The 27,044-nt window shown below is 39.9% G+C and overlaps 1 protein-coding gene across 3 annotated transcripts in view; it reads right to left on the bottom strand.

Annotated features, from left to right (window-relative positions):
• The window catches only part of COL4A2 (collagen type IV alpha 2 chain), a 143,878-nt gene that overhangs the window by 25,668 nt on the left and 91,166 nt on the right, over positions 1–27,044 (bottom strand). For all 3 annotated transcript variants that reach the window (XM_032680321.1, XM_032680319.1, XM_032680322.1), the window contains 23 exons: positions 25,944–26,078; positions 25,817–25,861; positions 23,598–23,714; positions 22,803–22,874; positions 21,182–21,217; positions 21,027–21,089; positions 18,967–19,002; positions 18,294–18,335; positions 17,689–17,763; positions 16,539–16,583; positions 15,283–15,345; positions 14,509–14,553; positions 12,119–12,172; positions 11,799–11,865; positions 10,441–10,542; positions 9,884–10,039; positions 8,865–8,957; positions 8,392–8,558; positions 6,477–6,549; positions 6,283–6,389; positions 4,935–5,136; positions 4,102–4,161; positions 3,318–3,380 (listed from right to left, as the gene is read on the bottom strand). In XM_032680321.1, the coding sequence (XP_032536212.1) occupies positions 3,318–3,380; positions 4,102–4,161; positions 4,935–5,136; positions 6,283–6,389; positions 6,477–6,549; positions 8,392–8,558; positions 8,865–8,957; positions 9,884–10,039; positions 10,441–10,542; positions 11,799–11,865; positions 12,119–12,172; positions 14,509–14,553; positions 15,283–15,345; positions 16,539–16,583; positions 17,689–17,763; positions 18,294–18,335; positions 18,967–19,002; positions 21,027–21,089; positions 21,182–21,217; positions 22,803–22,874; positions 23,598–23,714; positions 25,817–25,861; positions 25,944–26,078 (1,918 nt within the window). The remainder of the gene's footprint in view (positions 1–3,317; positions 3,381–4,101; positions 4,162–4,934; positions 5,137–6,282; positions 6,390–6,476; positions 6,550–8,391; positions 8,559–8,864; positions 8,958–9,883; positions 10,040–10,440; positions 10,543–11,798; positions 11,866–12,118; positions 12,173–14,508; positions 14,554–15,282; positions 15,346–16,538; positions 16,584–17,688; positions 17,764–18,293; positions 18,336–18,966; positions 19,003–21,026; positions 21,090–21,181; positions 21,218–22,802; positions 22,875–23,597; positions 23,715–25,816; positions 25,862–25,943; positions 26,079–27,044) is intronic.

Genomic DNA, 27,044 nt, shown 5'->3' with positions numbered 1-27,044 from the left:
TGGACCAAAATCTAGGCTAAGTGTTTTTACAAACATGGATTAACCTGACTTAAAGACTAATGATATGGAAACTACTATGGTGAAAATAATTTGTCTCACAGACTTTTTGAAACCTTTTAATATTTTGTAAATTAAGACTTTTAGCTCAAGGTCAAAAGGCAATGTCAAAGAATAATGTTCACAGAAGCGGGCACAGATGAGATACTGTAGGAGGAACAAATTTTTCCCTTCCCTGCTAAACTGATTATAGAACAAGAGCAGACTGGTTTAGATAACCGCAAACAGAAACGTAAGGCTAAAGGTTAGAGCTAATCGTACTAGAAACCAAATACAAATTAACTAGCCTACTTACTATAATTGTAACACTTCAGGTCTAGAGATTCCGTAGTAAAGAAGGGCTGTGCCCTGAAAAAGTGTTTATACCGAGTTGTCTTCTAACAGGTAAAATGAGACCTCGCTTCCTTGTGATACAGTATTTAACATTTCAGTAAGGGCAAATATTACTGTTTCTCAGCATCTCAAAACTTGCAAGCATTTTGTAGGATTCCTTTGTTATGTTTCAAAAATTATATTTTTTTCCATGTAACAGTTTATTACGTGAGTCTCATTGATTCACTGTATTCCAAGATCAAGACTTTTTGGTAAAGTTCTTTGTAAATAATTCCTGTGGAATGCTTTTGCCCCTCCCCTCCCCAGCACTTTGAACTTTAAAAGTTCACAGCTCAGGCCTGAAGGTCAACAACATGCTTTAACATTTCAAGTGTGGTTGCTTAGCATCACCATGAATTTATTTATTATGCTGAAAGCAAGTTTCTCTCCATTCCCAACTATGACAAATCACGGAAACTATCACTTGAATTTTGATACTTTTTTCCACTTTAGTTTTCTGAATTTCCATTATTTAACCATGATTATTTGTAGTTTGAGCTACTGTTTGACAAGGAGAGAAGGAAACTCTTAAAAACATCAGAAATAAGGTGCACATAACCAGCCAATGCAGTGTGAATAGCATTTTGCAGTGCTGTACAGGACTGTTCTCTCCCTTATGTAAGAAATAACTTCTCAGAAAGAAATTAAAAGGAAAATCCTAGGCTTTCCAGTTTCAATGAAAAATTCTAATGTGTCTCTTACCCAAACAGCATCTTAGTCTTGTTTCCCATCTGCAATAACTGACTTTCATTCATTCTGTTCAGTATTGCACTAATTAAAAAGCCATGTAAAAGAAAGAAGGCTAATGGACAATATAACCACTGCTTACCACATATTTCAGTAACTCATTATGTGATGTTAGCTGATGTTGACACAGTGTGCCCAACAGCAGAGAGAAAAAGTTTTTGTTTTAGGCCATTGTTTAGTTTGCAAGCACTTTAGTTGTATGTTTGAAACAGAAAACAGCTTAAAAAATTTTATTCAACAGCAATTATGTAGGTCTTGAGACTCCTGAATAACCAAGATGTAACTTAGGGTGAGCTGAGTGTGCTGCCAGGAATTTCAAAGGAACACAAGGACATGAGAGTCTGAAACTATAAAGACATCTCCTTGCTCTATATACTGTGTGCCACAAGCACCCAGGACACTGAGAGACTTGATTGTCTATAGCAGAGCTCCATCCTTGCTGAACAGAAGGTGGGAAATCTTGTGGGCAAACCATGTCTACTCTAAGCAGACAATCAAAATGGTGTAAAGGAGGTGTTGGTGCTTTTGTGTCAGTCCAGAGAATGTAGGTAGGAATGATGCTTCAAAAAACTCAATTGACCAGCTATGGCAAAAGGAAGCCATGAAAACGTGTCCTGTTCCTCACAGGTTTCCAGATCCAGAACTGCCTCAGGTTGAAATGCAGCTAAAAATAGAGTTCTGCACTGGGCTCAACAACAGGCCTTTTCTAGTTTTTGGAGGGAGAGGATGAAAAACAAATCTTAAAATTACTAAAACATATAAGCTGACAAAGATACAGAAAGATCTATTAGAGAACTAATCAAGAATACAAAATATGAAACACAGCATTACTTGTGTTACAGCAGTCTTACAGCTGGGAGTTAAATCTGACTGTACTCATTGAAAGAAAAACCTTCAAGCTAATAAGAACGAAAGAATAAACAAATCATCATACTTAGAAAAAAATTACAAGAATGGCAAAGAAAACAATCTTCAGAAGCATTGATTCCACTAACAAACTCAGGCATTAGGACTGAGAAAACACAGGTCGTCTTTCAACAGAGATAAAATGTTCCATTTTAAGATCCATTAGTTTGAGATAAATCAACCCATCAATCCATGTATGCCATAATAAAACTTGTGTTGAAAAAGAAAAAAAAAAAAGCTTGACCTTAAAATTTATACTCCAGATCTCCAACCCTGGCTAAAGCACAGGGGCACAGGAACAGATGCATCATGAATTTCACATTTCTCAAACTCTGAAGGACCCAGTTATGGTTTTTGTCAGTATCTTTACAACTGGTGATGAGAAGGATTTACTGAAAAACAGCTTTATTGCTTAGGTTGGGAGTATGTAAGCTTATAGGAACTGTCAGTGCTGGTCACAGGTTCTTTCTCACAAATCAGTCATTATGACCACTCAGCACACCTTGCCCATGTGTCTCTCAATTCCATCCCACATAATCCCTCAGACTCTGCCCTCACCTCCTCTTCCTCTTGGAAGGAGGTGGGGAACTGTCAGTATTGGGAAGGCCCAGGATCATCAGATGGCTCCTCTGGGCTAGGGGGGACCAGCTCTGCAAGGAAGGCGTGTGTGGCTACAGACAGCACAACAGCATTGTGACAGACAGCCTGGCCCACAACATGGAGCTGTGTTAAAGACCATAAACTCACATTTGCTGAGGGCGCTCTGTCTATCACTCGTGGAGGAACAGTAAGAATGATGTGTCACAGTCCTCCATTACAACCTTTTATCACCCTTCTCTGAGAATGGTATTTTCCTCTCAGAGGTGTTTCCTCTCAGTATTTTCCTTGTGAGGTGTCCATCAGCTCTGAGAGACCTCAGTATTCTCTCTACCAATAAACCTATAGACTCTCTCTCTATACTCTTACTTGTATGTGGAGAAAAGCTCAGATATGGGCTGTCCTTTATGTCCTTTCTGTCTTCTGTTTCATGGCTGCCACTCATTAGCCAAGGCAGAATTAGCTCAGGAATGGTGCTGGGCTGCACACTTAGATGTCTCCGTCAGAGTCAGGTTAACACTGCCCTTCAATGTAATTACTAAAACTTGCTGTCTGCTAAGGCTCAGCTTTCATCAATATGGCAAGATATCCCTCAAAAGTAGTGCATGTGGGAAACAAAAGGGAAGGTAAAACATTACCTGTGGCTCCTGGCAGTCCTGGCCTGCCTTGGGATCCCTTTGGTGGCCTCACGCAGCCTGCACCTGTAAAAAACCAAGAATTAGTTGCACCTTACGTGCTCATATGCTGCCTCTCATCATCTTTGTGTCTGCAGCTGGGACAACTTCATTAAAACAGGTGAATGAAATTAACAGGTAAAAGAAGTTTTATTCTTCATTAAAAAAAAAAATAGGCCATGGGTAGCATTTTCAGGAGAGCACTCAGGCTGAGCTTTACCCCAAGAGCTGCTCTTCTGCCTATTTTACAGGGCCTATGGTGGCTGCTCCAGTTAGACCAGCACGGGAAGGGTAGTCCAACCTTAGGGATGACTGTCTTTTTCAGAATAAGAGAGACACTTTGTTTCCCTGTGGGCAATCAGGTTAGTTTTAAGTTTTTTCTTCTTAGATGTCAAATTGCACTGAAAATCTTCACTCAAAGTTCTTTTTTAAAAAAAGTTGCTAAAATTTTCTTGGGCACCTAATTTCTGGTACTGTGGTTATAGATTGCACAGTAATCATTGTTGTGTTACAATACACACTCAGGAACAATGAAATAAAGAATTTCTGAATTGCAGAGCTAAAAGTGCAATAATTTTAGAATGTGACTGATTAATTTACTTTATATACATGATTATTTGCAACCTGAAGTTAAAATAGTTTACAATCAAGAGCATCCAAAGCAGTCATTAGAAAGAAAGTATCAACTCATAAGTGCAGCATAAGACTAAATATTAAAAGATATTCAAGCCATCTGCATGTACAGTACCTGACCATATTGGTTCGGTTGCATCTCCTCTAGGAAAGTCTTCAGTGACCTGTCCACAGTCTATGAGCAAAAATGGGCAAAGGCACTTATTATTAAAAGGGAAAAACTGCAAAAAGAGAAAAATGGTCTCAATTCTAACCAAAATGTCTACTACAACAGCAGATAATGTATTCTCGTATCTAATATGCACCCATACAACACAAATTATTTGCTTTAATATACTGGAACTCTCTATTCATATATTGGTTAGATCTGGGCCTAAAACCTAACCCTATGTGAGTCAGGAGGCTGTGTGTCCCACACACTGTGTAGGGTTGACATATGCCTGCTTTAGCTTGCATATTCTTCCAGGCTTCTTGAAGTCAAGCAATAAAACCCTGAGTCTGAGCTTTGCTGAATGCAGCCCTGGCACTCTTATACTTGGAAGGGACTCGGAAAGCTGCAGAGATACTATGAAGAGCCCTGAAGAAAGGATACATGATTTTCTCTGACCAATTAAAAGATTATGTTGGACAGAAAAGATCAGAGAAAACCACCTGTGAGTATTCCAGTGGTAGGACATTGCTCCATTGTCTCCAACTGCTTGAAACCTGAAAGTTGTTGCTTGCTGGCACTAACACATTCATTCACCCTATTTCAATACCTGACATGAAACTACTGGGACTTCTGAAGTATCTCCTTCTTTAAGATTTCTGGACAATATGAGTAATCCCTTTTCCCCTACATAACCCCCACCAAACTCTACTTTTTCAACAGTGTGCTGTACAAATTCTGCATGGAATTCAGCGAGGATGTCCTATGGCTCTGATCTAAGACAGGGAGATGTCTCTTACCTAGTTGGCCAGGCTCTCCTGGCAGACCAGGCAGACCTGGAGGTCCTGGGTTTCCATCTTGTCCTTGGTCACCCGGAGGACCCCGGAACCCTTTTGGACCAGGAAATCCTTCACCTGGCAGGCCTGCTTCTCCTGGAAAGCCCTTTGGGCCTAATTCACCTGGATAACCAGGATCACCAGGGAAACCTCTGATACCATCACCCTGCAGGAAGAGAATGGAGGCGGTCACTCCTGACTTTGCTGAGAAACAAACACAACTCAAACAGTTGAACTAATCTCATGAATAGCATCTTCTAGGCAGTAATTTCTCAAGTGTTGCATCCCAGCTCTCTAAATCAACATTGAAAATAAAGTATTTTGAAACAATCTGACTTTAATGTAGACCTCACAGCTGAAAAGGCATGAGAGAAGCACTCCTTGAAGGAATATTTCCCTAAAAACGCTGGCCCATGAACACCACTTGGGCAAAATGAATCAGTGCTGTGGAAAGGCTCATGGTCCTTTCTGAAAAGCTGTAAGTGGGTTTAGGGAGACCACAAGCATTGCTAGAAATGTTCTGTTCTGGCATTTACTTCTGAGAAAAAATGCACCCAAAAAGGCGGACTTTGTCTCTTCCTCTAGTGACATTTCTACACTATTGAATCAATATCTTATGAACATCATTAGAGAAAACCATTCCATCCTCAGAAGTAATATAAAGTACCATCTTTACTGGTAGTAAAAAGCACTACGGTCCAGAGTGCACAATACAGCTCTTGCCCCTCTTAAAATACAATTTAAGAGCATCCCAGTGGTTAAAAACAGCATTTATGACGGGCAAGATGAATTCCTCTTGTGAGGTATTTAACTTTTGCCTACAGAAGGAGCTTAAAAAATGAACAAAGACTAAATATCTAACTTCTAGATGGCTAGAGTTGCTATCAAGCATATATATGATGACACAATGTACATTTTAAAACCATACAATTGCAGCAAATTTTGCTTTTCTTTGACTCGGTTGAACCCAAGCTGTTTAAGTTCAGTCACAGAGAATCTCTCTTAGACAATGCTAGAAGGAGTCACTAATAAATCGCTAATTACCACAAATTAACCAGTAATAACAAGATGGCCTAAATGAGTTATACAGTACTACCCAGTTGTTTAAATGCAATGGAAATTAAAGTGCAAGATTGTTCTAAAAACTCTTGAGAGAAAACTTGATTTTTAAAATATTGATAACTAGCAAAGCCAGCCTAGTTGTGTATCATTATCTGTGAGAGAAGGATAGCCTGGTGATTGTAATCCCTCAGAATTAAATGCATTAGTAACTGGGTGTGGTGGAAAAGATTTAGCTGTATTTGCTGCTTACCGGAAGGCCAGGCTGTCCTGGTAAACCATCTAATCCATCTCTGCCTGGGAAACCATCTCCACCTCTGATACCAGGCAGCCCGGGATCTCCTCGGATTCCTTTGGTGCCTAAAGAAAGCCTTGCATTGTTAGACCAATCTCTAATTAAAGGTATAAATAATAGGAAAATACACATGATATAAATTTTTACTCTACCTTTAGTAGTTATATGTAAAGAATCTCCCTTTTCTCCTTTCCGTCCAGGAAATCCAGCTGGACCCGAAAATCCCTGGTGTTACATGCATTAAAAAAACCGAAACAAACCAGAACTGTTTAAGAAATAATTATCAAGGTTTGCATTTCCAGTGTCCTGCTTAAAAAAAGAATTCTCCTTAAATTTTACTTCTTTCCCATTACTTTCCATGAATGATTTCCTCTTCAGTAATCCCATTCTTGTACAGAATCTTTATTAATATATTCTAACTAGGACCAGGGTCTCTATGGCATGGTAGGGGAGCTTCTGCATGAGGATGGACTGGGACATCTGTGTGTTTCCATGAGCAAGAGTCCTGCAGGTGACTGCATCTGCAGAATTGCACTGGAGAAAACGTGGTAAATTACTCAGCGTTAGCCACCAAAGCAAATGCTGTAAGCAACTCTTTGCCACTTTGGAAACAACACTCAGGGTTACACTGACATACAGCTCCTCCTGTGCACCACTACCAATGAGGACAGTCTCAGAGCTGGCAGTGGACTGTGGTTCAAACACTGTTTTGGAGCTGAAAAGTAGCACCATCTTTATTTACCAGAGACAGGAACGTGGGCACAGAGGGATTAAGTGACCTGCCCCAAATCACAGACCTGTGGGAAGGTTTTGGAAGGGCTGGAGGTCCCTGGTCCAAGCTAGGACTTGAAGATAGAGCAGGTTGCTCAGGACCTTGCCTAGCCATGCATTGAAAACCTGCAATGGAGACTTTTTCTCTTGCAAAGGCAAACTGTGGTGAAGCTAAAGACCAGTCTCTGACATTCCTGAGTCCTTGGCATAATCCAGAAACCTCCTCCTGAACAGCCCATCTGAAAGTCATATTGCCAGCTGCAGGCCAAGTGCCTCGCAACCACAGGACCAAACCCATGGTAGGTGCCAAGACCCAGAGGTTACAGACTCTTTTACCATTGACTATTCTATGCCAGTTAGCTTTAGTTCTGCATAATTACACTCATGCTCATTAAAATATAAGCTGTGCACATTAGGTTGTCCTTAGCCACCTCTTACTGAATTCCAGGGCAGACACTGAAGGAAAGAGAGGTACCTGATATATTTATTTTTTGTTTAAAATATTCCTGTGCCATACGTTATTTAAAAGTGTGTCTTTTGCATCTCTGCCTTTTAGTGACATTCTGGGTGAAAAGCATGTGTGGAACCTGCATCTCAGCTGCAGGTCATCTCAACGATACAGGTTTGCACTTCTGTTAGTCTAAAGGGGGAGATCAGAATTGAGTATAAGCATCCTGCTTTACCTGGGCCATCTTTGAAAACTGAATTTTAATGGTCAGTGAAGCCACATCTGTACTCCATTGTAAAGATGTTTCTTCTGGACATTGATCTTTTTCAGGCCGAAAGAAATCTCAGGAACTTAAAATAACACTGAATCATTTCACTGACTACATACCTGCAGAAACCTTCAGCAGTAACACTACATTAATAGTATGATCTTTACATAGCTATTTTTTTTGTTTTCAAGGTTTCGATATTCAGTATAATGTAATTTAGCACACAGGTGTTATCAAAATGTTTTATGGCTGCTTCTAATTTTTCACACTCAGTACTACAGATGCTTGAAAGGGTTCTTTGTTCAAACAGAAAGTGGACTTTGGATTATGTGGAGATGTTTTGCTTTTCCCAAAGCATCCTATTTTCACTTCCCAAAGCATCCTATTTTCACTTCTGTACCAGCAATTTTTGGCTTTTGGTATTTTGTAGATAGCAACCTGAGAACTATTGAAGGGGCAAAAAAAGAAATAAATTGTATTTTTCATTGTTTTAACATGGAGAATAGTTTGGGCTCTTTTTTTTTCTTCTTTTCTTCTAGTGGGCATATAAAACTAGGCAATAAATAAACAACTATCTCACTTTTGCTCCAGGGTAGCCGGGAAGACCATGTGGTCCTTGATCACCAGGTTCTCCTTTCCTCCCCGGCTGGCCAGGGGTTCCTGGAAAGCCAGGAGGGCCAGGAGGGCCAGTAGAGCCCCTTCTGAGTTCCTCACCCAAAAGGCATGCAGTGCAATCCCCTTCTTCGCCTAAGGAAAGGATTGGAGAGAGAAGAAAGAATGCTCTGTCACAACAAATAGATGTGCAGCTGTAACCATTTTATATATAGACTTGAGAATACTCGAGTAGTTTCTCAAATACTTGAGAAAAGTACTTTTTTTTTTTCCCTATTCCTTACAAGAAGACAACACATTGTTTCTTTGTTGTGTTAGCCCCAAATCAAATTCATCAGTCCCCATGCATGTCAAAGTTCAATAAACTCAGACTGAATACAGTGTGAGCTTTACATAATGCATAACAGCAGATCATCTATCGTGTTATTAGTTATAACCTACCTTTAGGTCCTTTTCGTCCCCTTGGCCCAGGGAAACCTTGTGTACCAAATCTGCCTGGCACTCCCTCCTGTCCTTTTAATCCATAGAGAGGACCTAGAAATTTAATCAAATAAAAATATGAATTAATCTATTGTAGATTTACTGTTCTCTTTCCTTCCTATTTCTTTGAGCTGCACTGCACCTGCCCCTTTCTTTTTCCCCTAATGTCACTTACTGTCAGACCCTCCCTGATATTCATATTCCTCCCCCAGCCCAAAACAGACCTTCTTTCAAGTGTTGTCAGGAATGTCTAAAACCTATGCAAACCTTTCCTTCATTGATGAGCATACAAGACTTTACTGTGTGTCCTCCTCTATTTGGTCTGGCTGAGCTGGAGTTCATTTCCCCACAGTAGCCCTCACAGTGCTGTGCTTTGCAGTGGTAGGTAGAAGGGTGTTGATAACACACTGGTGTTTTGGCTACTGCAGAGCACAGCATCAGCTCTGTAACATTCCTTCCTCAACTGAGGGCTAGATCCTGGATGGGGACACAAGTAGGCCAGCTGACCCAAACTGGCCAACGGGATATTCCATACCATATGACATCAGCTCAGATATAAAAACTAAGGCACAGAGCAGGAAGGGGGGCATTCATTGTCTCCAATGGCTGCCTGCTGAGGAACCGTCACACGTACCGAAGCCCTGCTTCTCGGAGATGGACAATCATTGCTGCTCATGGGAAGTAGAGAATAAACCCTGCTATTCTTCGTTTTTGTGCGGACAAGCTTCTGCCTTGCTTTTGCTGTAATAAACTGCCTTATCCAAACCCACGAGTTGTTTTTCCACTTTACTCTGTCCCCAAGAAGGGGAGTGATGGAGTGGTTGGGTGGGCACCTGGCGTCCAGCCAAGGTCAACCCACCACACCTCCCCACTGCTCATTTAGCTTCATTCTGTCAATCTACGATCTCACTTTGCCTTGACAACAGCTATCTTTAAAATAAGCAAAAATGAGTTCTCAGCATCTCTCTTCATGCACTTACCAGGGGCTCCAGCGGGACCGGGTGGACCACGGAGTCCTGGTGAGCCATCCTTACCCGGAAGCCCAGGTGGGCCCGCATAATAAGCAGGAGATCCTCTTTCACCTTTTTCACCTTTTGGTCCCATTTCTCCAGGTAAGCCTGGCTTATCCCCATCCGCTGAAAAAGAATCAGGGAAGAAGTTCAGAAAAATTTCTTAACAATGCTGCTCAAAGAGTTGTAATGTAATAGAAGAGAAAGTTCATACAACTGCATCTAATGTGCAAGAAAAAATGCAGCTATTTAGCGTGGAACAAAAAAGGTAACTGCACTTTTCACTTGAGCAAATCAACAGTAGTTACTGAAGCAAGGCTCTGTCATCATCTTTATTTCAGTTGTTTTGCTAGAGAGCCATTGGGCTGAAGGAATGACTCTCTCATTTTTTGCCCCCACAGTTATTATCTGCCACTCTGCACTGCATATTCCATGGTCTGCATATATATTTCCCATATCCTGCCTCTGTATCAGTTAAAACTCATTATAATGTTAAGGTGTTGGAACATGTGTTGCCGGGATATTACCATCAGAGAATCCAGGGAGACCAGGCAACCCACGATCTCCCTCCTCTCCTCGGTCTCCTGGTGTTCCAGAAACACCTGGGAAGCCTGGATCACCTCTTGCACCTGAAAGACATCCCCGGTTCCACAAAACATGTTAGTGTGATGCTGCTGTTCATTAAAAACCAAACATTAGGAACTTTAAGGGCTTCAGAGTATTAGAATTTACAACAGTTTCTAAAAAGTAGCTTTAGAAATGGAACGACGGGAGTGGTGTGGAGCTACCAAGACCAAGAAGAAGGACAGAATCTCTCAGCATTTACTAATATGCAGCTAGAGCTACATTGGTCCAGGGAAGCACAAAAGACTACCTCTCTGAGGAGAGCCCCTCCTTTTCCTACAAGAAGTTGCCATTGTAACAGATGTGCGATATGTGAGCTTTCCTTTGCTTCCTAATACCAAAAGCATCTGCCTGGGCCCAGCTATTGCTTGCAGAAAGTATCATGCTCTTGTTAAAGGTCAGTGATACTAGAGGACATATGGTGTGTCCAGCCCCCTCCCTGCTTCTTCCTCTCTCTACACAGTCTCTCCTGCTCCTAAAAGCCTGCAGGGTATTCAGGGTGATTTGACCACCGTTTTGGGCCTCTTGCTCCCTTTCTCTGGGAGGCAGGGAAACATTCATTGCTAGTCTCTCTGGCTTTCAGCAAGACTAGTAAACTCAATGGCATGAGGACAAAGGCCAGGTCAATGGCATGTGATCACTCTTGCTGTTTGCTGGCACCTTCCTTTGCATAGTTTTAGTCTTGGCAAACTGCTATCACCTTCTACGCGTTTCTAGTCTGGCAACCCCAGCTCTGCAGAACAGTTGATGTTGGGTGCAACAAGTTTCGTGAAAGATGACAAAGGAAATTTGTCAATTTAAAAAAGTAAAAAAATCCTCTTCTATTCCTCAAGGCTTTTTTAATGTGTGGGTTTTTTTCTTTCTTTCTAAATACTAGATGATAAGAATGGTCTCTGCTGTGCTGTCATTACTGCACTTTTTCCAGAGTCTCTGAAACAGGATGCAGAAGACAGACTCTCCCATTCTTCCTTTCACTGGACAACAAAGTCACATGCTTTTTTGCTTGTTTCTTCTCTGTGGATACAGAAATGCATGGATGCCTTTTGTATAGCAATCCAGTTTCAGCAGAATAGACAAAGAAGTCACCTGCCTGCAAAAAGGTGATTAAGGCACTCTCTCAGAAGACAATTATCGCTTCTGGAACACTTCAGCAAAACACAGGGTGTTTTATGAGTTGAATTGTCAGAATGTCATGCTTTTGATCTACGCAGAAAGTAGTAAAACACAGCTAAGATTCACAATCTAAGCAAAGAAGACAAACCTTTCCTTGGGATGCGGGAAGGAAAATAGGAATCTGGTCCTGGAGGACCCATCTCGCCAGGCTCCCCCTATTAACAGAAGTCGAAGTATCACACCTAAGCACATATTCTAGAGAATTTCTTTTAAAATGGAAAGGTATGCACATGAAATATAAAGAAACAAGCTTTCAAAGGCAGTAATGTGACATTTAAGAAACCTTAGAGATTTCAAATAACCGTCCTACTATGACAACAAAGAAAATTGCTGCTACATTATAGAGTAGAAAAGAAAGCAAAATGACATCTGGTTTATTGCTTCAGGCAAATGAAAATAAAGTGGTACCTTGCTTCCCCTAGGACCAAAGCCACCAGGTGGACCATCAAATCCTGGAAAACCCTGTAATACACATAAAAATGGTTGACTTTTCCTTTATCAGAGAGATACTAAAACTTTTGACTGTAGCAGCTGGCTTCCTCTGATGTCAGTGTGAAAATTAGGCAGCAGAGCTCAGCAGATTGTCTCCCTGGGTATAGTAATTTGGGTAACACTATTAAGACTTCTTGAGTTTTGATGTTCCACCTCTTGGACCAATCCTAACTCTTGCCAAAGGCCAGAGGTACCTGCTGTGCCGCAGGGTCTGTTGCCCCTGGCAGCAGTGCAGGCGGAAGGAGCACCTACACTCACGCTGTTCCATGGACGCTGCAGGATGGAGGAGAAAGGGAACACTCAGTGCCGGCTGACCCGGACACACATGTGCCAGGTAGCCAGAACACACCAGCCTGCTGAAAGAAGACTAAACAAGTCGGAATCATTACAAGTGGACATATTTTCACTGGAATGTAAACAGTGAGCAGTGAAATAGCATTGAAGTGCACAGGTCCGTTTTGCACTTTTCAGTGTGACTGGGAGTTGTTTGGCTAAAGAAGGGTTCCCTGACTGAATGAGAACCCAGGACCAAGCCTGAAGATACCTTCACCGAACTCTCCCACTATGGGCATGCCATATCCTAGAGAAAATTTTCCATCCCCACCCCAGTAAATGTTATAATATTTAAGTCCTGCCCACTCCATTCTTTTAAAAGGTTTGAATTCCAAATCACATTGATTAAAACACATATGGTAAAATATGGTATATCTTATCACATGAGAATGTATTTCAGCTGATGGGGGTGAATAGGGAAGAGTGCGGATTTCAGAGATGCTGATATAGATGAGATGATCTCTTCTGTGTGCTTTATTCAGCTCTTTGACAACTTTTGCTCTCTTATGAACAGAAAATGTTCATAAGTACTCTGGAAAGAGACTGACGTTAATAGAAAAGAGTGGCCAGATCAACAGCTGATATCAATTAACACGGTTTTGCTGAAGTCAGTAGTTTTGTATAATTCACATTTATAAATAGATTATTAGTCAGCTTTTTTAAAATTCAGCATCTCCCAAGTTTCACAGTGCACACATAGAACTTGAATGTTAATAATGAGCTCTGTAAATCACTTTCAAGGTTTCAAAGCACTACAAGTACCAGAGCTCTCAGCAAGGTGCCACAAACTGGCCCACACATTTCAGAGAGCTTTCCAACGGCAACTGTACATCACACCATTCCAAAAGTAGTCTCTTGAGTATCAAGTATAAAATCTCTTTACACTAGGTGGAGCTGGTGGTCTAAAAGTGAAGCCAGCAGCCTCTTAATTAACTGCAACTTCATCTGTGTGCTGGCAGGACTGAAACATCCTTCTTTCTTTCTTAAAAATCAAATCACTCAAAAATCAGCAACAAGGAGGTTGCTGTGAATAGCACCTAGAGTAGGGTGTCCTCTCTCACATACACATTATACAATGATACTCCATCTAAACAAATGCACTTTTTTCTGAAATGGTCGCCAAGATTCATCCTCAATAAGGGGTAGCCACTGACCACATCTGACTGGAGCACGAACCTATGTTAAGGTCAACCAGTGGGCTTTAATGGGTTTTGCATCAGCCTCTCCATGTATGTATTACTAATAGCAAATTCACTTCCACACCTCCAGGTTTTGCCATGGGACTGCACACGTTATGTTATTTTTCAGATTTCATGTACTTTCATGTTTCATGTGTTTCATGTTATTATTGTTATGCCTTGATGGCAGGACAAATCCTTAAACAACTAAAGATGTCAAAACATGGAAAAGTCATGCATCCCACAGCTATTTACCTCATGGAAGTAATTTCTAATGCTGACTAAAGAAGCCTTTTTCTGAGACCAAACAAAAGTATGAGCTTCTCTCTGTCTCACAGAATGCTATTTCAAATATTTGGGTGAGTTTCCATGGGGACAGAGATTTGATTGGTATATTTATCAGTTTCCATCTCTTCTTCTTTTGTGATATCCAAGATAACTATCTCAACCACATCTGCAGAAAGCTATTCAAAAAGTAAGCTTCTGCTTATAGGAAGAAAGTTACAGAAATCATAGTCACAGTAATGGGAATAAAGAAAATGACATGCCTCCTTAGTGCTCCTAAAAGATTCTCATGGGTTTAGCAAAACCAGACTTTAATTATAGGGTGTGCTTTTTTCTTCTCACTGATGAGAAAAATAACTGACCCAAAATTACAATGATGGATGAATCCAGACAATATTTGTTAGACTACAGATAGTGTAATTACAGGCAGAATTTGTCCTCTACAGTTTACTTTTCAGACAGATTGTCTACATATGTGTTGGAAGCAACAGTCTTATATGAAATACTTACTCTTTCTCCACTGAGTCCTGGAAAACCATTGATGCCAGGCAGTCCCTATGAAGGCAAAAAAAAAATAGCAATATAAAGTGACATCCTAACATCCTCATGGCTAAGAACCATTATTATTTCTTAGATAAAATACATCTGACACCTTGAAACTCTAACACTAACAGTCACAGTTCAGGTATGTTTTCAATGGGATTTTTGTACAGTGCAAACAGAACAGGTCTGAAATCTAATCTGGTATTTGATTTCTTCTCTCTTAATCAATACATTGTAAATTGACCATGAAGATTTCAAAGATGACCAATTTTTGTAAAATGTATGCTAAATACTGTTCTCACTCTGTTTAAGCACTTCAGAAACACTATCCCAAAACAAGCATTTATAGATGCTACAAGGTAGGATTTAAATTAGATTTTGCTTCACAGGGTCACAAGTAAGTGGAGTCAAACTCATGCTTGCTAACCATGGCTGAAGACAGCTCAGATGGAAACAGTGAAATACACTCTGTGCTGAGGACAAGGACAGTAGCCGTGGCTAGTGAGCACAGTTTTAAGTAAGAGATGCACAGGCATTCCTGTGACTCCTGTGGGGCCCTCCTCCCACCACCATTTCAAAATGGTCTTTTCACTTTCCTGCACCAGGCAGTTCTGAGCTGGTCAAACTTGGTGGGGTGAAGAGCTATAATTCCTATCATTTGTTAACCATGTTTTGTTCAGAAGGCAAACTGTCAGCTTGGATTTGCACATTCAGCTGGGTGAATTTTAATAAGTGACTCACCCTTTGTCCTGGGAAGCCTATTACTCCTTCTTCACCTTTTTCAGGAGCATAGAGAAGTACACCCTAGGAAACACTGCAAGTCAGTTCAACATATTTCTTTATTAAGTGCAAAAAAATGGCAATGCTATTTAATGGAACCTAAACAGGAAGAAAGCATCACTGTAACACACGGAGGATCTAATAATAGCTGCATGTGAAAGAACTGTTGTCCTTAAAATTAAATGTAACATGTTACAATAGCAGGAGTAGGCCATTAGGGAAAGGACAGTGTTTCCCACCTATCATCTCCTTTATTTCTTCTGTAGCTGCAATTCTGAAGAAGAGCCAAAGTAATTATGCAGCTATACAACCAATTAAGCAACTTAGCTTATGCCTAAACTGTAGCTTCAGAGAACTATTGGGCAAACATAGGCATACTGCTATCCACTCAACTGTCCAAAAAACAAAAAAAAAAGGGGGAAACACATATCACCTTTTGCTACATCAGCATATAATCTCCAGTTTTCCTAATGAGTAAAAAAAACCCTACACGTGTAAAATACGACAAGCAGCTGAAGAACTGGCTAGCAATTGCACACAGAGGGCATCAGGGCTCACATGAGGTTCTCCCATAACCTCATGGAGCTGCTGACCAGACCATCTGAGAAAACAAAGCTATGCAAAATGCTCACTGAGGCATCCCTTATTGGTAAAGACTGTATTTTAAACCGTTCTGGGAAGTCAAAAGGAATCACTCAATGGCAAAGCTATTTAGTCAGTCTAGAGGTTCCCTGTGAGTTATAACTAAACCATGTTCAGTCAAGCCCGGTTGACAGCTCTGCACAATACTGCAACATATGAGATTACCGCCCACTTACTCAACAGATCTAAAGACTCAAGGGACCAAAATTCTGTAGGTATTGGAGAGGAGACTAAAAATGATTAAAAAATATTCCATGTATTCTTAATTACTGAAATCTAGTGAAACTTTAAAACGTAGATCAGAAGAGTAAGTAAAATGATTTATTAATATTTAAAACTAAATTGAAGGTGTGTGAGGGAAATCTTATTTTGGTACACCAGTAAGAGAACAACTGATTGTGCTGTGGAGTTATTACACATCAAGTGGTTCAGTTTTTCTAAAGCATTAAAACTGGTGTCTCTGCTTTTAACATATCGATATTGCTCCATATCTGTATTGCATCACTTCAATGAAGAGTGCACCAGTATTAACTCCAATATTTTTATTTATCTTCATTCTTCTCCACTTGACTTACTGGAATTCCAGCTTCCCCTTTTGGTCCAGGGTCTCCTCTTTCACCCTAACAATAAAGAAAAAAATATTCAGATATGTTGGGCATTCCTGTTTACATTTTAGTAACTTTTATACAACACAAAATGCCAAATATTTATTGAGAGAAAAAACACTACTTTTGTGCTGTTCTTTATTCAGATACTAGCCATATGAAATACATGTTTTCATAACAAGTTTTTGAAGTTGCTTGTTAAAAAAACATTTGATAATTTTTCTGGAAAGGTGTCTAGGAGTGTGAATACCTGGCTGTTTCCAGGCATATTCGTGAGGTGTCTGGGTGGTGAGTGCCTAAGTACTGCCTGTGAAAAAATGCATTCTCCCATTTTTACCTACTGATTATCTATGAATTATTTGATCAAGAGCTTCATTAGGATGAAACAAATCATAGCCTAAAGTCTATTCACTACACTGATTACATCTCCATTGAATATAACAGCTCTCCAGGTAAGTAGCTCACGTGCTACTTATCCCAACATGTATGTAACTTAATGCAGACTGCAGAGTGTTAAAAGCATTTTTAGATCTCTCAGTATCATTCCAATTTACTGATCTTACTGAAGAAATTACATGAGCCATATAAACTTTCTGACTTCAAATTCGGGATGAAAAATTACTGGTTTGGAGGTTGGTGTCTGATACAGAATATACACATATGGGGTATGAGTATCTCTTCTCACAGCAAGAAGCAACAAATGAGAATAAACTCATCTTCCTGTTGAGGGTTTCTCCAATGCATATGAACAAGCATTAATTCTGAGTATACAAACATCTGCACCACATAGGTAAGTTATAAAAACAAACACAGTAATGATTTCTCAGGAGGTATTTCTCCTTGTAAAATCAGATGTGAGTGATGGCTAGTAGCTGGATAAACAAAAACAAGTTTGCCTAAGGCACCTCTAGACTTGAGAAGTACTTTCTGAATTACTTTAGCCACCATAGTTTCAATAAATACTTTATGATCCAAGTTGTGGAAAAGTAGCAGATTTCTCTTTTGATATACTAAAGTCTTCACAGTTCTATATGTAAAAACACATTTGTACAATATTTTAGCTTTGGTACTGCAGTGCTCTTAGTTTCTTGTTTATTTCATCAAAATACCCTCTAGTTACCTTGTGTTTGTCAGAGGGGACACCCATCAGTTCTCTTGTAGGAAGCCCAGGTGGACCTGGAGGACCTGGGGGGCCCTGCAGGAAAAGCATGAAGGCACATTGACTAATGGTTATAATACCTTATCAAGCTGTTGATCAGCACAGGGTCATTAAACTGCAAAAAAAGGAGCAATACAGATTTCTCCCTGCTAGGAGTATGGTTCTAAACCTTATACAGCCTAACAAATAAATTGATGGCAAGATAAATTTATCTGGTGCTGGGTTAACATATAGCAATCCTTGCTCTTACTCTGCATGTTTCCAGAATAATAGTAAAGATTATCACTTTCTAAAAAGTGGCCTGGCCTTATAAATTTCAGAAGTGTTACCTCTGTGTCGGAGTAAATGACGGTACAGATAGATCTAGACATATAGAAGTTGATTCAGCTATGACATTCCTTATGGATAATTACTATCAAAGCTATAAATACTATCAAGGCTATACCTCGTTTTTTCTCTTATAATTACATAATGCAATTGCAAATCTAAAATAGGTTCCTTTATAAATAGCAGGTAACATCAACCTGTCCTTTAGTAGTGATATTAATTCATTAGTTTCCCTTTACCTGTTCACCTTTTTCTCCATAGAAGCCAAGGCCCCTGTTACCCTGCAAAAACAACAGGTCAAAATTTAACAACTGTACAACTCAGTTTTGGAACCTAAAATTCAAATTTAAACATGGTTAAAGATCTTTTCAGGCTTACAAGTCAGTAGGACACCACTGAAGAACCGCAATCAAATAATCGTCTAGGTTTATCTCAAAATATTTTTATAGATTTAGAAGTATTTTTATAGACCTAAACTTTCAGAAAGATAACTCTTCTTACAACAGACTTTGAGTCATCCATGGAGGAACATTGTAAAAAGTTCTTTTGCAAGATTTTTAATAGCATTGAATGCTAAATAAAAAAACCTAAGTGGGCTGGAACAAGACCTCCAGTATTTTTTCCACAGAGATATAATTGAATATTGTAAAGACTGCAAGGATTCTCTGTTTGTGGGAAGCTACTGTGACTACAGTAGCAAATTAAATCTGGCCCTAGAACTGGTTTAATCTTTTCAGGGTAGGTGATCCCAGTGTAAGATTAACTTCTCATGGTATGCAGACAAAACAGAAGGTCTTGTGCCACACAGTCTTTGGTGCAGCCTGTGGTTCTTTATTTTACCACCTTCAAGTGGGTCTTGGATAATCTCAGCAACACAAAATCAACATTAACTACTTTGACAGAAAGACTTACTTGTGGTCCTGGTGGTCCTGGGGGCCCTGGTCGTCCCTGGGGAAACACAATAGGGGAGAGCAAGTTACTTGTTGCTTTCTAATCAATGCCTGCAGGAGGTTAGTTATTTTCTGCCTGAAACGTAAGTACATATTTAGTAGGCAGTGTATTCCTCGGCATTCCATGGGTTATATCCTCACTATATTAGCTGTAGTTACTGTTCTGAAAAATACTCTCCTAAGTCACATTGTAACCTTTCTGAACAGAATAACATTTCACCAGCTTAGATCTAACAAAAACCTGGTTTTATATCAAGTAGTAAGAACTTATGCTTTCGGATCCTGACTTAGTAACATTTTAAGGTCAGTAAAGTTAAGCACATCTTTAAGTGCTTCACCAGACTGGTGTCTTGGTATGGCATCAGTCCGTAAAGGGGGTTGAACTACCATATGCATCCCAGATTACTTATTTGGGATTGTACAGAATGAAATCAAAGGAAGATGGTGGAAACTAAACTGAAACAGGAAATAAATGTGCTAGAGGCTTACAAGCAGTTGGAAAGCTGTTAATTGGAGAGACTCGCCTTGCTTTGGTCAGCTATGCTAGTTAACAGGCTCCAAAAGGCTCTACACATTAAAAACTCCATCAAGAGTAGGAAAGGTGGGGTGAATAAGAACCATGAGCTGTTCAGAGAAGATGGTGAACAAATGACAGAGGGAAGGTTGCAGATGGAATTATCCATCTACTGAGCCCTGAAAGGGTTGTTAACTGCATTATGCAAAATCAAGCCCAACCTGCAAGGAAAAAATAGTTACATTCAGGTGAGACCTGAATTTGTTCAGCATCTCTGCCTTGCTATGTACCTTTGTGTGCATGAACACCAGACTTGTTTTGAAAAAAACTGCTTTTGAATCAGTTTTGGTTAGTCAAGTAGTTTGTGAGCCATTGCCTAACCTATTGGGCAGATAAACTGCACAGGGTATCGCTCTGCCTGGAGAGTTTGAAGAGACCTGGGGGAGCCAAACCTGCCTTCGTGCAGTACCCAGGACATAGAGATGAGGAATAATGCAAACTCAGACCTCTCAAATGCTCCCAGGCCACTTTCACAAGGAGGGCCACAGCTTTAGAGGCAGCAAATATAGCTGGATGTGTTTTATTCAAAAGAGATGCTGCCAATACAGTAACCAGACGGATGTAGTCATGGGGCTCAGAAAATATATGGTTCATAGAACTCCTAAGATCCAAGAAAGAGCACAGGAAATTTAAGTCATTGCAGGATGAGCTCCTGTGTGAAGCTCATGAACTTTGTGGGTTTGCTCTAAAGGAAGAGTGAATAAAGGACTGAAGAGATTTCCCATCAGGAGGACCAGAGGAGAAAGGCAAGGTGCAGTTTACTCCAGGTGATAAAACAAGCTACTTCAGGAAAGTAACTTTGGAAAGGCTTATCATGCTGTTGATTTAGTCCTAAATTTTTTTTTTTTGAGGGGGATATCCCTGGAAACAGCTATGGAGGCTGCGTGTAAGAAGACCTGAATTAATTTTTCCTCCCTAAAATCAGTGGTATAAAGCAGATCCAAAGTTTTTGTCCAAAGTGAATTTTGACAAAACAAATGCTATAATGTTGTCTTACAGGAAAATAAAAGAAGCTTCAAGAAAATGAAATATATTGAATTTGAACATCTGTTTCTCACCCATAAAACTATTAACCACGGAAATAAGAAATGTAGAAAATGGTATCTGAAAAGAACACAGTCTTCCCAAAGAACTATTTTCCAAAATCAACTAAATGTTGATTTTGGAAAAAAAAATTACTGAAAAATAGTTTAAAAATAAAATAGCATTCTAAATACTATTCAATGTCTTCTGGAAAGTGTAGAGAGCTAATATACATATCCTTTATGAGCAGAAAAGATAACATACCAAAGTTCTGATATTTTTGATAACTCAGTGTCGGGAGGTGTGGACTGGGCAGCATTAAACAATCTTTACAAACAGTGGTCTTCCAAGGAGGTTGAAGAAATACAATGTCAATCAAAAGCCTTTGACAACACAGGCAAAAGGAACTATACATCTTTACTTACTGGTCTTCCTCGCTCTCCTCTTGGACCAACAGGTCCTTGAATACCCAGTGTACCTGGAGGTCCCTTTAAATAAAAAAAACACCAACCATCAACTAATTTTGTTCTGATATCAGTTACCATTGACACTTTATCACATTCACTGTAACACTACTTACTGGAAAACCATTGAACCCTGGATCCCCAGGATCCCCCTATAAAAAACCAAAAAACAACAAAGTAAGAAATACAATAAATACTACAAATACTATATAAATACTATAATACTATATAAATACAATAAATACTATATAAAAAATTGAATAGAATCCTTTTCTCACTCATTAATTTTTTTCTCACTGAAAACACTAATTATAGCATACAATGCTACACAAACCCTTACATACTGATGTATTCCATACAGATGTTGAGATAACTGAATGTGGGCCACACAGATTTTGTACTTTCTACACTTAGTGTAGTTGCATGCAATACAGCAGGAGAGTACAAAGTTGGCTGGTAAAGTTAGGGATCCAAACTACAAGGCTGAAATATACAACAGACCACACTGAAACCTTCCTTGAGAAATCCTGTCTAACCAGTGGCTTAATTAGGGCCATAACCTTAACTGAAATGTACAAGCTCATTTTTCATGAGTTGCATGGGAATTACTGAATCATTTTTATTCTCTTCTGAGTCACTAAAAGCATTTAGAACATACTGTTTTCAGTGACCACATATTTTAACTGCAGAACATGCTGAAATGTTTTTGGAAACCGGATCCAAAAATGTTCTAGCGCAAAGACCTTCCAACACCCATAAATAATGTGGTATTCAGTCCAAACACCTTCAATCATTTTGAGTAGCATCCTAACTATCTAGTTAATTTGAGTTTAGTTAACAGAATAATTTGGAACCAAGTACTTTCTGAAATGAACACAGGTGCCAGTATGCATCCTTGGCCCCAACATACTTGAGCATTTCTTAAACATTACTTAATCATTTCTTAATCTTTGCTATTTACTAACAAGTGCAAATTTGAAGAGTTTCTAAAAGGAAAAGCAGGTTCCATTAAAATACAGCCAACTTACAAATATGTCAACAGAAAACCCTACTTTGGCACTCACTGCTGGCACAAAATACACATAAACTATGTCAGCAGATCACTTCTGTGCTGACTACAGCTCAGCTGTAGCTTTTGAATAGGTTTCAATTTGTACTCTATCAGCATATATAATCCTTATCTCTTTCTGATACCTTCAAATTATACAAGACTTTATATAAGAGAAAAAGCTACAAGGGATTACAAAACAAGTTTTAAGGATTAGACACAATAAAAGCACCCATAGGAATACTTGGGGTTTCCTAAATAACTAAATAAAACATTGAAGCATATTTTACCCTAAGTCACCCAAATTCCTGCATGAAAATTTTTCAGAAAGGATGTTAATGGTAATCATCCAGTGGACAAAAGTATGGCAAAGGAAGGATTTTGCCATGCATTATACAAGATAGTCATTGAATAAAGAGGGTAATACTTGAACTACATCATCTATAGTGCCCTTGAAATCCACTTGTAGGCTGGAATTCCTTGCAAATAACTGACTGGAGATTTTTTTCCCTTGGATATCAGATAGACTGCTGCAACCAGAGAAAGCAGAAGCTGCCTTCCAAAACCTGTACAGAATCAAACGGGGCCTCTTGGGATGTGCCCATCAGAGTATAAGAAAAATTCACTCTCCATCAGTTGCTTGAAAAACTGTACTGAGTGTGAGTAACTCACAGGAGTTACAGACATACCCTGTGTCGACTTATGATCTCTGGTGCTATTATATACGGCTCCCCCTTCTGGCCCTTTGGCCCTTGGACTCCCTGGAGGTAATCAAAAGAAAACAAATGTAAGCTTTCATATCATATATGTTAACACATAAACAGCCAAGAGTAATGAAAAATATTTGTTGGCGCTTTCGTAAGTATACATAAACATATAACTGTTTAGAGGTAGAGACTATGCCTAGCTTTTGAAATTTATGGTTTAGAAAAGAAGTGCAAAGCCTCACAGTACATAAAAGAATTTCTGATTTTGTGGGAGGAACACCCCATTACCTGGGAGTGCTATTATAGGGTAGCACCTCCTTAGCTAGAGCTGAGGCTGCAGCTTCTCAGGGCTGACACCTGCCCTGGTAAATGCAGAAGCCCCACTGCTCACCTCAGCATGATCCTAAGTATCTCACCACGGAAAGTCAATACCTTCGCCATGGGGCAGGGAAGAAAAGGTTACTTTCATCAGGAATTGTGAGTTGAATATTATTTTACTGCTGTTGATTAAAGCTGTACAAGCTTTACTTCCTAAAGTAATCTTTCTGCAAGACCTATGTGACAGGTATAGCTTTGAGCAGACCTTTTGGCCCTGACTGCAATTTAATGACTAAGCACAGTGCTGTGTGTCCATGGTAAATCAGCACTAATGCTCTGCTAGGCCAAAAGGGAGCTCCATTAAGAGATGTCCCATTTGCTTCTAACACATATGTGAATGAAACTCATTTCAGCAATGTTCTTGGCTTCAGCCAAGACAGCTTACTGACAGCTACTTACAATGGTACCAGGGAAACCAGAGTGTCCGGGAGTTCCTGAGTCACCAGGGTCACCTGCTGTCCCATTACAGCCATCATGACCTGGTTTCCCCCTTGGTCCTGGCTGCCCTGGATGACCCTGTTGAGGAAAAAAAAAAAAGTGTTTATCTATCCATCTGTTTCTAGTTTTCCTTTTCCTGTAGTCACACAGTATTTAGACATTCTCACATTAAGCCCAAGGCTTGGATCCATGGGAAACTAGGATTTTCAAAGACAGAAACAGACAGTGCCTTTTTTTAATATAGATGCAGCTTGAACCAGATGCCCCAGACAGCATGAAAAAATGAGTAGTGAAGGCCCTCTCAGAGAGGGTAAGAAAGCTATGCTCAATGCAGGCTCTGTTAAGCAGAGAACTAAGCCAGATGAGGCTGCTGCACAGGGAGCCACCAAAAACTAGGATTGTTAAGCATTTCAGTGCTTCACACTGGAAGAGTGGGAAGAAAGGTTCCTCACTGACTTCGAACAGCTTCCAAGCCAGGAAAAAAGCCAGAGATGCTGTTGGAGGTAGTTTGAGTGTCATGATGAGGCTGTGAGTACGGAAGCAAACAGCAGGGCTCAAAGGTAGGGAGCCAGAGGCACTGCAGAACTGCTTCTGAAAAGTTACTGCTGTTTCAAACTGGATTTCCATTGCTGTACCTACATTCACCTTAATTGCTGTTGTTTCTGGTTTGCACTGAGGCCAACGAGAAGCAAATTTTCCCTTGAGCAGCCTTCTTTCCGGGGGCTCAGCCAAAAAAACCAGAAACTAAAATAAAATATTTCTCCCTTCTCCTTTACCTATAGCAAGAGTTTTCTCTTTGATCTGCTCTGTTGTTTGGAAAAAAACCCCAGAAATCTGTCTATGTCTTCACCTAGCTCCATCGTGTTGCTCCTAAACCCAGAAGAGATTCTGCCTTGCCACCATTTTTTCTAGACCCCCAGCCTCCCATCCTAGCACCGTGCCTTTAGAGTTGGTTCATGTGCCTATCTACCTGCCTTCCCATGGTCAGTGTTAAGTCTTGGCCTGAGAAAACTGGCTGGAGAATGTAAAGAAGTGAGAAGGGCAAGGGAGCTTGAGGAGAGGACACAATGAAAATGCTGGTTCAAGTACTGTCTGAAGGTCAGATCCCTCACAAGGTATTTATCCCTTCCCTGTCAGGAAGACGGGGCTGAAAAAGAAAACTCGCTCAGGTGAGAAAAGCAATCCAGCTATAGCAAAATGGGGCTCTACAGGGGAGTGATTTACTCTCCACAGGATGTTACAGTGCTTAGAAAAAACTCAGCAAGACGCAGTGAGATGAACAAGACCCTTGGCTCAGAAGTATTAAAATAAATGGGAGAGATGGTTCTTCTTCTTTTCCTTTAAGAGTGAGAAAGAGGAAGATGAGGAAGATTGTGAAAGAGAAATCCCTGAAACTTGATAGGGAGCTCTTCTGGAAACAAAAGACGGTGAAAACAGAATGGATGTGGATGCGTGGGCTGCAAAGCGGGGCCCTGGTGTCAGGGAGCACTATAAAGGAAACCCAAGCCTGGGAACTCTGTCCAGGGATTCCAGTGACTCAGATTTCTTTGTTATTTTATGACACAAGATGTAAAGAAGTGTAAGCTGGGAAAATACTGTGCTGTGAACTTTACCCAGTTTTCCTCTTTCAGTTTCATGGACCTGGTCAATTTGTTCAAAGTTTGACACTGTTTAGGGCTCAGTAAGTTTTTTAAGACTAGTCATATAAGCTATAGAGCAAATTAACAATGGTTAGTATTCTTAAAATCATTGGTGTTTCTACATGCTTTGCAAATCTGAAATAACTAAGGAATGACCCACTTGTGTCCTTTATTCACAAGCTTAAAAGATGTGAAGTATTTATGTCACAGGTCTTTTCGACAAAAGAACATACTTAGCTGGGTAACCTCCAGAGGCACAGGAAATTTCTATACTTTCTTGTCCCTTTTACAAGGGGATTTCTCTATAGGACAAAGCAAATAGACCTTTAATTATCTGAGGGAATGAGAGGAAGCACAGATTATACTCTCTTGTATATTCGTGGGTTCTACTCACTTCAGTAAATGCCCTTAACTGAAAAGTGTGTACATGGCTGATGTAGAATTTAACCCAGACATTTTAATTAAAGTACAAAGGCTTTAAGCTAGCCTGCAATATTTGCAGTTGGTGATTTCCTAACGATGAAGTAACCTGCTACTTACAGGAATGCCATCTGCCCCGGGGAATCCAGTGACTCCTCTTTGTCCCTGGAGTGAAAAAGCACAATTAAAATGAAGTTCTGTGCGGTGTTTTGCTTATTAGCTAAAATATTTGATGTTCAAAAGTTACCGCTTCTCCTTTGGGTCCAGTTATTCCTGGATATCCTCTTTCACCTTTGTGACCTTTGGGACCTTGCACTCCTGGGATCCCCATCAATCCTGGTGGTCCAGTGAACCCCTGTGATCCAAGGAGTCCTGGCTGGCCCTGATAAAAATAATAACACAGCATTTATATAGGAACAGTTGTGATGCATGAAGCTGCATTAGTTATCACTGGTACAATGGAGTCAATCTCTCAAAGGGAAAATAAACACAGAATCTCTTTCCATTCCAGTAGGCCAGGCTCTTTGATGAATGTTATCTGGAAACACAGTACAGAGAAACTCCAGCAGCAGTGACCACATTGTGATGTGGTCACAAAATTGACATATGGATATTAACACTCAAATCAACGTTCACTACTTGAATATTCATGGCTATTCTCCAAAAATATAACCAATTTCACTCCGACCAAGTAAAATATGCTTAACTGTGAAATCTGCTTAGTGACCGCATTTATTATGTGGAGTCTGATATTTAAAGGCAGGAATTTCTGCCTCTTTAGGGATGATATTTCTATTCAGCAGTGGAGCCTGAAAACGATGAGACATGCACCCATCCACACAGGTTGAGGAGTTGCACACAGGGCTCCCTTGTCATTTCCCCTTCCAGTGCTGGTTCTGCTCTTCAGGCTACTTCAAACATTGCTTAAAAATAATCCCTGTTGACTGCAGGCATCACAAGGCTCAAAAGGGGAAAAATAATTTTGAAATGACACAATAGTAGTTTAAGTAACAGGTTGTGGCAGTACGTCTGAGATCTGTGAACTGAAATATTTGAATGTCATTCCAGAATGGAATTGGATTACTGAAGGCACATATGTTTTGCACGCTCTGCAGTACTCAGTGCACTAATGACATTAATAGTAAATTGTCAAAATCTTTTCTGGAGAAATATGCTTTAAATAGGGCAAAGCACAATTTACCAAGACATTCAAATTAAGTCAAATCTAATGAAAGTATTTTTAAAATGCAATTAGATTTTTTTTCATAGAGCAGCTGCAACAGCATCAGTATCTCACAAAGGAAGAATTAAAGCAAAACATGAATGAACACATTGTATTTATAAAAAT

This window comes from Chiroxiphia lanceolata, chromosome 2, assembly GCF_009829145.1.
Source record: "Chiroxiphia lanceolata isolate bChiLan1 chromosome 2, bChiLan1.pri, whole genome shotgun sequence".
Taxonomy (NCBI): Eukaryota; Metazoa; Chordata; class Aves; order Passeriformes; family Pipridae; genus Chiroxiphia; species Chiroxiphia lanceolata.
Note: the sequence above shows the minus strand (reverse complement) of the source record. Positions and strands in the feature narration are given on the sequence as shown.